General features: G+C 40.4%; 1 protein-coding gene across 1 annotated transcript in view; it reads left to right on the forward strand.

The window, feature by feature from the left end:
• The window catches only part of SMYD2 (SET and MYND domain containing 2), a 349,576-nt gene that overhangs the window by 75,598 nt on the left and 261,593 nt on the right, over positions 1–12,385 (forward strand). The window contains exon 2 of the mRNA XM_069608562.1: positions 9,851–9,914. Coding sequence (XP_069464663.1) covers positions 9,851–9,914 — 64 coding nt within the window. The remainder of the gene's footprint in view (positions 1–9,850; positions 9,915–12,385) is intronic.

Raw genomic sequence — 12,385 nt, forward strand, 5'->3', positions numbered from 1 at the left:
GTAACCCAGTATCTTGCGTGTTGATGTTTCAAAACATCATGGTGTCTTAGTGCACTGTTGTGTCTAGCATGATTGCTGAATGCTCGTGTCAGATAGCGGTCTTGCTAATATCTCATTCTTCGGTCAGAAGTGCTGCAAATTGTAATGTATATTTTATTTTGTACTATACGTACATGTACATATGGAGCATGCTGCTCATTCATCCTTGGTGCGTGGATTGTGATATCTCAGGAACCCTCTCCTGAGTTGTTACCTAGGAACAATTTCTTGCCAGGTCACACTTTATTGTTGATACGAGATAAATCGCATTCCTTTCTCTATCACAAATAAACACTTACCTCCATGAGTATACAGATAATCATATCACCATTTTGACATACATATATTAGGTTATTATTACCATGTTATTTTCTAAATGCATTTCATTCTGAATTGGCATTCAATACGATCTGATTTTAGATATCGAGGACATTGTCTCTTTTTTGTATACATGGTTTTCAATTACGTAATCATGTCACAAGCATCTCAATTGATGTGAACATAGATCCTCTTGCCCAGTCATGTGGGAACGAACTGTTAATGGCCATCTATTGGGAAAAGAGTTCATCTCTTCACTGCTATACCCGGACCCTATACTATTGGATCTGCCATATAGTAAATAGTAATATTTGTTGGTATCTCCATTGTTTGCGATGTATGAATCTGGTTTGGATTTCGGTTTATCTGTGAGTAGTAGTTTCTGGAGATTTTCTCAGCTTTTTGTACTGCTTTTTTGATGACATTTGGGCGGTAGCTTCGTTGATGGAATTTAGATATTGCTTTGTCTAGGTTATCATGAAGGTAGAGATCAGAACGGCAGTTTCTTTTAATCCTTAATATCTCTCCGTATGGTACATTATTGATTGCATGTTTTGGGTGATTTGAGGTAGCATAGTGAAGGCTGTTGCATGCGGAAGGTTTTGCGTATAGTTTTGTGTGGATTTGCTGATTCTCAATGTAGAGTTCTAAGTCCAGCTATTCAGTGTTGGTTGGACTTTCCTTTTTTGTGAAGGATAGGTTAAATTCATTAGTATTTAGACATTTAACATATGTGTACAAGATTTCTAGTTCACCTTCCCATATGATAAAAATACTGTCTATGTACCTGCCCCAACATTTAATATTGTTTGAGAAGGCTGTGTTATTCCAGGCATGTTTAATTTCGAATAGGCCCATGAGTAAATTAGCATAGGACGGGGCAAATTTCGACCCCTTCGCGGTGCCTTGTCCTTGTCTAAAAATCTCTGAATCAAAGCAAAAGATGTATGCTGGTGTATAGTTATACAACATCCAATGTAACAAAGTGGAAATTGGCCTCCCAAGGTATGGAATTGAGCTGCTGTATTACGTGTTTTGTATCCTTAATGAATGATGCAAATACTGACGCTAGAGGTTGCAGAAAGAGATCAATGTATTGTGAGATTTTCTCTGTTAGGGATCCAATATCATTTATGAACAGGCGAAGTGAAGGAAAATTGGTGAATTCTTTATGTATTTTTGGAAGAAAATAGATTGTTGCCATCAGTGATTCATTGCTGAGTAGGTATGGATATTCCTCTTCTCTAAGTAGTCCTTGGTCAAGCCATGTTTTGTCCATCTGGTTCCATTTTCTTCTCCAATTCCGGAAGAGGGTTGTGGTCTAATTTCTGGTAACAATTTATATCATAGAGATGCTTCTTACCCTCAAGAACATAGTCTGCTCTGTTCATCAGTATGATTTTACCCCCTGTGTCTGCTGGTTTTGTAATTATAGATGCATATTTTGCTAGTTTATCAAGGGCTTCTTTTTCTATTTTGGTAAGGTTGTCAAATTATTTTGTTTTTTTATTCTTCATATAGTTGTTGCATATATCACCACTTACAGCCTTGTGAAAAAGACCTATTACATTATCTGTGGGTAAGCTCGGTTTAAATTTTGAAATCGATCTTAAGGTGGTTTCTTCTGCAAGATTTGACAGGATCCCTTATTCATCTAGGAATCTTTGAGTGGTGTATTCATAATCTTCTGTGATACTTAGCAGAGAGATTGTATTTTCAACAATTGTTTCTGTTGGTGTTGAAATGGGTAGTCTCATGCTCGTGTTTGAGGTGTTTGTATCTTTGTGGTCAACCAGTGGCTTATCTGCCACTTTGTTCTTCTGACAGGATCTGTGTTTGCAGATGCGTTTACGCACTGATCTCTTCGTCTTCCCCATATATAGGAGGTTACAGGGGCATCTTATTCCATACACCACCCTTGTCGTTTTACAGTTAAGTCTCACTTGATGATTTTGAGGTCAATTGTCTTCATATTGGTTGTGAGGGCACACACTGAACATTGCCTGCACTTGAAATGTCCTACTACAGGGGGAAGGTCCCATAGGGTTTTTTGGTTCATCTTCATGGCTGTCTCTTCTTTGAAAGTGTGTACCAGCATTTGCTTTAAATTTCCTGTTTACTTGAACACAAATCTTGGTGTTGATGGGTTGAAAACTGGTATCCTGACTAAAGGCCAATATTTTAAGATGCTCTTCTTAATGGCGTTACTGATGGTGCTGTAAATTGTAACACCGGTGATCTTATCTTGTTTGGCCTTACTTTGTTTCAATTGACAGACTTCCCGAGGGGTATTCTTAGCTCTTTATCTTGTCTTTTTGATTGATTTACATGGGTACTCCCACTGTTCCAACTGTTGTTACGTCATCTGCATGTTCTTCGAATTGTTGAGTTGTGGAGCAGTTTCTCCTGATGCATAGAAACTGTCCTTATGCGAAGTTAGTTTTGAGGTTAGTGGGATGGTAACTTCCAAAATGGGAGCAAGGTGTTCTTATCAGTTGGTTTATGGAATAGGGTTGTTTCCAATTTACCTGAGGTATTTTTCTTGATCATTAGGTCAAGAAAGGCTGGGGCCTTTTTTGTCCGACACCATGGTGAAATTCAAATAAGGATCTTGAATGTTTAGCCATGTTTTGAACAGTTCTAGTTCTTCCATTGTTCACGTCAAGATAGAGAAGACGTCGTCAATATAACGGTGTCTATTTCTCATATGTCGTCTGAATGGATTAATGTCATTGAAGATGAGGTTGGTTTCAAAATGATCCATATATAAATTTGCAATATCTGGTGCAAAGGTCGCGCCCATACTGGTTCCATGAATCTGCTGAAAAAGCATATTTTCAAAAATAAGACTTTTTCCGTAAGGACTACGCTAATGCACTCGAGAATGAAAGCGATGGGGACTCTGGTATCTGGCTCAGGTCTTTCTTCTTGATATTGCTTCAGTACATCAATGCTTGCTGTTGGTGGTATACTGGTATATAGAGCTTCGACAGCGAAGCTTAAAAGTATATCTTCTGCTTCTGTTTCCATATTGCTTAGCAAGTTGATGATTTCTGTGGTGTCACGTATGAAAGATATCATCTTATTTAGAAAGGGCTGTAAGAAGAAATCGGCGTATTGGGATAAGGGCACAAGAATTGAGCCAATCGCCAAAACCATCGGCCTGCCTGGTGGGTTATTGCTGTTTTTGTGTACTTTTGGCAGCATGCAGGAGGCATCCAGAGTAGGATGTGGTTTATTTAGGAACCTTCTTTCATCCTCGTCAATCCACTCCTCTTTTGCTGCATGATTGGTCAGACTACTTATTTCTTCCTGTAGTCTCGCAGTGGGTTCGGTGACCAGCAGTCTGTGGTGGTGACAATTATTCAATAGTTTCAAAGATTCTCTTCGGTATTCTTCTTTGTCCCAAAGGACTATTCCTCCACCTTTTTATCAGCCGGCATGATCAGAAAGTCGGGGTTGGAGTCTAGGCGTTTAATAGCTTGCCGCTCCGCTTTTGTTAAATTATCTCTTGTATAATTCTGTGTCTTCATTATTTTCAAAGGCATTGATTTCTGGACTGATAGTGGCCGGTGGTGGAGTGACTGTAGAAGGTAGCTTCAACCCAGGAACGCTTTATTCTCTGTTGGTATTACTCCTGTTTTCTTCTTGTTCTCGAAAGAAAACTTTCAACCTCGAGGTTCTGAAAAAAGTCTCAGTTCCACTTCCGTTTGCAAATCATCAGCTTCTTTCATGGGTACATAACTTAATCCTTCTGTGAGCACCCTTTCCTCGATGCTCGTCAAGGGGTACTTTGTAAGATTGAAAATAGGGGCCACCATATCTCTTCTTGCCAGTTGCTCCACTGTCGTCTGCATACTGCTTATTCCGCTTGTGGTCTTGATCTCCTGGTTCTGCCTCTTCGCCCCTGTTGGAAGAACAAAGTGGCAGATAAGCCGCTGGTTGACTACTACCTGGATAAAAAACACACATACATGGACATAAAATGCTTCGTAATACAGACTGTGAAAGCCCAAACACGAGGGGGCAATGGAGATTTGGCATTGAAAAGACTTGAGCAAAAATGCATCAAAAAACTAGACAGTGTAAAAAACGGATTGAACACTTGTATAGAATGGAGCCTGTTTTTTTGAAGATCATATCCAAGTAATCATACATCGCAAACAATGGAGATACCAACAAATATTACTATATGGCAGATCCAATAGTATAGGGTCTGGGTATAGCAGTGAAGAGATGAGCTCTTTTCCCAAAAGATGGCCATTAACAGTCTGGTCCCACATGACAGGGCAAGAGGATCTATGTTAACAACAATTGAGATGCTTGTGACATGATGATGTAATCGAAAACCATGTATACAAAAAAGAGACATTGTCCTCCAATATCTAAAATCAGATCGTATTGAATGCCAATTCAGACTGAAATGCATTTAGAAAATAACATGGTAATAATTACCTAATATATGTATCTCAAAATGGTAATATGATTATCTGTATACTCATGGAGATAAGTGTTGAGTTGTGATTGAGAAAGAAATGTGATTGATCTGGTATCAACATCAAGTGTGCCCTGGCAAAAAGTTGTTCTTAGGTAAGAGCGTTCCTGAGATATCACAACCCATGCATGCACCAAGGACGACCAAGCAGCATGCTCCATATGTACATGTACGTATATTACAAAATAAAATATAGTGTGAATATCGTGCCATTAAATATGTTAAAATTTGCGGCACTTCTGACCTAAGAATAAGATATTAGCGAGACCGCTATATGATAGCACCGAAATGCGTCCACACGAGCATTCAGCAATCATGCTAGACACTACAGTGTACTAAGACACCATGATGTTTTGAAACATCAGCACACGAGATACCGGGTTACACAATAATTATAGACATTCAAGGGTGTGTAAAGCGTAAGTAATACAGACAATAAGAAAGCAGAACAATGGGTTTTGTTCTCACGAATAGCCACAATGTTAACTATTTGAGGCGTCGGAAACGAAAGGCAAAGGCCGCTTTCTAGTACCATGATTGCCAGTCAGCTGACAGCAACCGGCAGGTTTAAATACAGACGGATAACAGAGACGCGAGGAGGCCGAACTCGCAGTCTAGTAACGGTATCGAGGGATTATTATTAATCCGACACAAGGTGAGAGAAATCACTCAGGCACTGTAATCATTTTTGAATTGGCAGTCGCGCACGATTGCCTTCGGTGATCCGAAATGCTAGCAACATACAAACCGATATGCGAGTTCGGCCTGTAACCACGTTTTAAAAAATGCAGGATTTTTTAAACAGACTACAGGCAAAGAAAGGGTGCTACTAGCGCACAGGCATATATATAGAAGTGCATCAATACATGAGACCCTATGGAGTCACAATATGCAAATATATTTGCAGGGTCACAAACAACTGAGATACACTCTGTGAATAATCACCATGAGCACGCAAAGAGGTTGCCCTTGACAGAAGGATGCCCTAATCCTTAAGAGATAATAATAGGTTAACTCTGAGAGTGCATGAGTTTTGCCACAGAGTTTTCACTTGATGCTCCAATAAATTGTAATCTGGGAGACTAAGCAGCTCTCTTTTCCTGCAAAACTGCACCGTGCAAGAGGAGACTGGTCGCCTGAGTCCCTTCAGGGCCATTAGCCTTTACAAAATCGACACCGTAGCACAACTACACGATCAGTTTGCGGCTGACAGAGAATAAGAGGTATTAGGCTTACTGCTCACCCGATACTATGCTAACAGCAGAAGATATATGACTAGATAATGGAGGAATTAACCATGTTTCTACTTATACCTCTAAGTGCATCATTGCAATGTGATTTTATTCCACAGAAATAAATACCGGCCTGAATAAGTGGCTTTCCAATAAGAAGGTTGTCCCTGTTTTGTCTACGGAACAAGGTCAGTAGCTTAGACCAATCACCCACTAGAGGCTCTAGAAATAAGAAAGAGAATGACCGACTCTAAAACCTGTTTTGTTTTATATTTTTTAGATTGTCCTAATAATGTGGGGTTAGAAGATTAAGAATCACTGTAATAATCAACCACTCTTTCTCCTAACGAAGGCCTTGTGAAATCACTGAGCAAACCTGCTAGGGATGTGGTTTACCTTGGATTAATAGGACGAAACGCACTGCGTCGACACAACAATTTCAAAACATCCATCTAAAATCATAATATTTGGGGTTGACTGACATTCAGTACCCTTCAGAGATAAGGAAAAGCCGTGAAAAGACAGGGCCACAGGATACAAGAAGGGATTAGTCCCCTTACAAATTTGCATGAACATGAACAAATGTGATGTTACGAGAATATGTCACCTATGTGAATTATAATTTGGTAAGATATATTTTTGTGAGTGTTCCCCTTTCTCTGAGCCTTTTTTGTTTGCTCTGTTTAAGATGTTCAAGAACCAAGTGAACCTCTAGAATATCTGTCTGTTGGAGAATCAATGACTTTATGGAGATGCCTTTGTTTTGTACGCTAACGCAGAGAGAATGAGAGCAATTGTTATATGTGAATTTGTAAATCATATTGTGTTATGTTTTTATTTTTTTTAAATGAACGCTCTAAACAAAGGAAACTTTTGTGAAATTAATACAATTATGGTTTCCTTTTCAAAACATGAAGTTTTGAGTCTGGTCCATGCCAGTTGATATTTGTGTCAACAGTGTATAGCTGTTTTGGATCTTACACATTTGTTTTGAAATACAGGAGAAGGAGGTAGTCTGTGATTCCTATATAAAAACATCCTAGTGATGGAAGACATGATGTGCTGTTTTGTTCGTTGTTGCTATGCTTTCTGGCGTGCTTATCAGTGTAAGGAAGAGGACACTGCTTCTTAGGACCATTGACCACTGGAATCCTGCAATTCTTCAGTTGCTGCAAATATGGCATAATTAGGGGCTTACCACATAAAACATCATAGGGCCCATAATTTGTTGATTTTTAGCAACAAAAAATTGCATCTAGCTTATATGGATCAGGCGTTTAAATGAACTGAAGGAATAGCCAGCACGATAGTTCATAGGACAGAGCACTTGCTGAAGATGCGCAAGTCCCAGGATGTAATCGCGACTGAATCGACGCAGCCTTTTACCCTGTTAGGTAGAGGATATTACTGAATATTTAATTTCAAAATTACATTTACTATCAAACCATCTAGAGACAATACTAGGCAGTTGTCTGCTCCTATATAAATGGACATTTTGATTATTATTAGGGGAAATGCAATTAATTCCGTCACTCTACAGAAGTTACCTGGTAGTACCTTAACGGAATTGACAATTCTCTCAGGTCCTCAAATGATTTTTGTTTGCTTTTACTATGCCTGGAGAGCAGGGAGGTGCTTGGTTTTCCTCAAAACACCAAAACAAAGCAAAGAAATCACACATCAAATACATTTACTGCAGGTTGTAGATAAAAATGAATTATATTTTATAAAATTAGATGGATGGATCTATTTCAGCTGGGCTTCAATGATGAACCTAACTAGTAGCCTGAACAAAAAGAAAAATAATGTGCAATAATTTATTAACTATTTCTGTCTAAATTAATACACAGAATCTATGACTAACACTATTGCTTTCTCTATTAAGTATACATTTCTGCGATGTAAATATTTAGGCCAAAAACAAATATGTTACACTTTTTTTATTTTAGAGTCCAATGTCTTTGTGCTTATTGTTAGAAAGTGAGGAGTCCATTTCAGTAGTGTGGACACCGAACAAACCCCTTAGTGAACGGAGGTAGTAAATATATCTTCATTGGGCAGAATAAAAGAGGTGCACAGTTCATTGCATGCAGTGTGTGCTTATGAGTTTTTATCATCGACTTATGTTTTACGTTTAGTAAAATAATTTACTCTGAGTCAGAAAGCTCTCTCCAAGAGAGTATCAACGCATTGCGCTATTGCATTTCACTCTATTTGTGTGTGTTCATGACTCAGTCTTCAGAAAAAAAGAATTGTGTAAAAGGCAGGTAATCCAGTTGGAATCCATCTAGGTTTCTAAAAAACATGTCTTCCATTCTGATGTTCGACAAATAGCATTCTACTATATGCCTGGGACAATGTTCTATGGACAGATGATGCAAAGGCACAACGTTATGGCTTTCGTGGCAAACAATTTGTTTGGCGACAACTACAAAAATGTTTGAAAAGAGGAACCTGAAGCAGCCATCACGCGTGGTGGTGGGAGTGTGATGCTTTGTGTTGGTTTTGCTGTCATAGGGCCGTTGCAGCTTGCATCATTGGTATTACCCCAAATTCTGCATTATATTGGAAGTTTCTGAAGAAGAATGTTGTCAGGCCACCCGTCATTGAGCTAAAGGTGAACAAAACTTGGTCATACAGCAAGAGCATTGTCCTAAACATACAAGCAGACCTACAGACTTCTAGCTGCAGATAAAGACCTTTGTGTAGATGGCTTAGTAAAGTCCAGACCTAAACCCAATGTAAATACAAAATTTCCACACAAACAAGCCCTTAATTGTCACTGGATTGAAGAATTGTAATGAGGAATGGGCCAAAATACCTGAAAAGTGATGTGAAAGATGGACCAACAGTTGCAGGAAATTTGTAGTTGTACTAATTGCTGCTAAAGGGGGTGCCACAAGTGACTAAATCTATAGGTTCATATACTTTTCACCTTTGGACATTTAATGATTTGTGTGTGTGTGTGTGTGTGTGTGTGTGTGTGTATATAGAAGTATCATGTTTGCCCGTTTTTAAGTCCAATGATCTTTGTTTTCTACAAGGTCTTAAGTCGAAGTGTGAATATTTGAAAATTGTAAGAAAATTAAATTAGACTGCGCCACATCAATTGTCTAGAATCCCATAAAATGGTAGATGAATAGCATTGAACACCTGAAAGGCTCATACAGCCTTACTGCATTATTTACTTTGCATTGCCACAAAATTCATGCAGCTCTTACCCTTCCATCAATTCTGGCATTTGCACACTGAACTTACGTGCAATGTATATAGTAAAGCAATTTTAAATAGTGCTAAGAAAAGTACAAATTGATACCCTACTAGGTAAACATAATAGTTTATGTGGAAGCTTTCACAATTAAAAACAGCCGCAGACTGTTAATTAAAGCTAATTACGTTATTAATTAGTAATTTCATTTGGCTGAACACTAGTTATGTTACACTTGGCAATCACTGCATAAACATCCTCAATACACAAGTGTAAATCTATATCGATACAGACAGAGATAATTTACTGGTATTTAGAAATGGTCATACCGCACACTGCATTCCAAATAAATCTATATATGGTACCATCTCATGAGTCACGGAAAAGAATATATAACCATAACTATTATGCTATAATCTTAAACGCATGACAGCTACTCTTTGTGACATTCGCTCAGTGTTTGGCAGATGCAGTAGCAATCTAATTCAAATAAGTGTTCATGAGACCAATGTATCACTAACCTAAATGATAATCTGTCTTATTTTGTTTCTTTTTAAGGAAAGAAGGTCTGTCAAAGTGTGGAAGATGTAAACAGGCATTTTACTGCAATGTGGACTGTCAGGTAAACCAATGTAAATTGTTTATTTTTTCTTATTTGCGTTGCTGTTTACCAGTTTTCGTGCATTGGCAGTCCATTGTGTTGCAGGCATGAAACCCTCTTCTTTTGGTACATAGCAGCGTGTGAGACCAATAGAATGTTTCAGAATTTAAACCATATTCTTATGAGACACTGCTTAGTTGCATTCCTCCCTAAACACTTGGTTACTTTCCATAATACTCTGTCCTATTTCATGCTTTTCACACCTGCTGCGTATCTTGGGCAGGTTTATTATTTGCACAGATGAAGAATTTGAGGAACTCCTCAGGATTTTATCTTGCTGTCCTATACTAGTTTGTGCCAACCAGTGTTGTTATCCCACATGTTCACATGCATACGTGTTACACCACTGATGGAACCTCAGACCCCTGATTGAAAATCTCTTTACAGGCATTCTCATGCAATAGTTTCCAAGGTGCATAGTACTGTAGACCTAGTTCCTGTTGCAGATTGGGGTGCCACTTTTATTCCACTGAAATAGAAACCCATAACCATTCATTCTGGTTTATTCTTCAGTGACTCTTTCAGGGAGGTCTGTGTAAAGTCAATGACTCACCCCGTCTTATAATTATGCCTTGTTGATGTTTTTCGGGCACCTCTTAAAACTATGGCACAACCTCTTCACGGGCGTTGGAGGTACCTGATTTCAAGAAATTTTCAAAAGCCTTCTATTCTCTGATTGTAGTTTTTAATATGCCCATAAACAATTCTTGTATTTCCAGGGCACTGTGCACCATGACATTTCTTGAACTATTGGAAAATTCGAAGATAATACGAGAAAGGACAAAAACTGGGAGCAGTGTAGAGGAGTTGGTTATTGTTATTGTACCTGTCACTTCAGTGAATCACTGTTAAACTTTCCTAGCTCTCAAGCTTGGAGATGAGCTGAGAAAAGGAGCTACCCAGAATCGTGTAGCTCTTCAACTAGTAATGTATGGGTTAGGAATATGGGTATACACGGGAGCAGTGTTGTGTTTGATGGCACTTTAAGATACATTGAGAATGGATACCTATATAAAAGTCCTACATTTGGCACATGGGAAATTAATTCTTGGCTGCATGGCTTCACCCAAAGTCAATTACATGAATTAGTGCCAATGCGGTCCACGTTAATTTCTAGGATTGGAGCCACTCAAAGTGCTAGGTTCATGCAGATGAATCTACCTTATATATATATATATTTCTGAGGCTTGTGGAATCTGCTTAGATCACATGCTGTGCATAGGCCGACATCTAGTGGAAGCTGCGGAGTATTACAGTTTGTTTTTCGAAAGTCGAAAATGGGCGTCGACACAGGGCGTGCCAGTAATACTATCCCTAGTGTGACGTCCACTGTACCCATGATCCCTCACGCGTCTAGGATCCCCAGATTGTTTTTTTCCGCCATTCTGGTCGGAAGCACTTCATCGGAGTTCCCTGGCTTTGCCATATTTGCACTCAAAACTAATTCTAATTTGCCCCGTTTTGTCACCCTTACGTCGATCAGCATCTCGACGCCAAACCGGGGAGGAGATCTACGTCGAAACCCGACGGATTGGGCCTTGAGGCTTCCGCCTCGGCTCGGGCCTGGGCCGCTGGCCTCGGCCCTACAAGTAGGGAGAGTGGGGGGTGGTACACTTCCACACTCGGTTATAGACACCTTCTTACCTACACACACTTGCCCGCTGCCCACAGGCGCGTATGGAGGGTACGCCCTTTCAGTTTTGCCCCAAGTGTAATAAGAAATACCCTTGGGTAGATAAGCACGCTACGTGCAACCTTTGCCTGCCCAGAGACCACCCCGAGGCGGGTTGCAGGGCCTGTAGCAGGTTTAAGACTAAAACTCTTAAGGACCGCTCCACCAAGCGTTGGGCCCACCACGCCAAGCTAGCAGCTATGGAGGCGGAGGGTACCTTCAGCGACGGCAGCGACGCCGGACTTTCGGACGGCGAGGGCACCAAGGCGTCGAAAGACAGCCTAACGCACGTCCCCGGCCTCGGAAGGTCGTCCGTCCTGGCGACTATGGGGAAGTCCCCCGGCGACAAAAGCGTTACACATACACACGCTAAACACAAAAAATCCACCCGAGATTCGACGTCGTCGAAACCTCGGAAAGAGGCACAGAAGGAGCGGTCCGAAAGGACGTCCTCTGGGCGGTCCCGGTCGAGGTCGCCGCACGACGTCAGGCAAGCCTCCACACTTGCACATAGTGCCTCGCCCATTAACATCACGGAAGATCACTCGTCCGGAGACGAACACGACTTCCATCCCCAGCCTGCACCCCAGGGAAAGGGTACATCACTTGGTAGTAAGGAGGGCCCAGTTTCGAAGCCTAGTTCGAAACACAGGGATTCCACCTCCGATCCTCGACGCCAGGCGTCGAAAGATAAGGGAAATGGTAAACACACTTCCACCCACGGGGAAGGGGGTAAGCAGCAAAGGAAACAACCCTTGCA

This window comes from Ambystoma mexicanum, chromosome 4q, assembly GCF_040938575.1.
Source record: "Ambystoma mexicanum isolate Mex_15411 chromosome 4q, UKY_AmexF1_1, whole genome shotgun sequence".
Taxonomy (NCBI): domain Eukaryota; kingdom Metazoa; phylum Chordata; class Amphibia; order Caudata; family Ambystomatidae; genus Ambystoma; species Ambystoma mexicanum.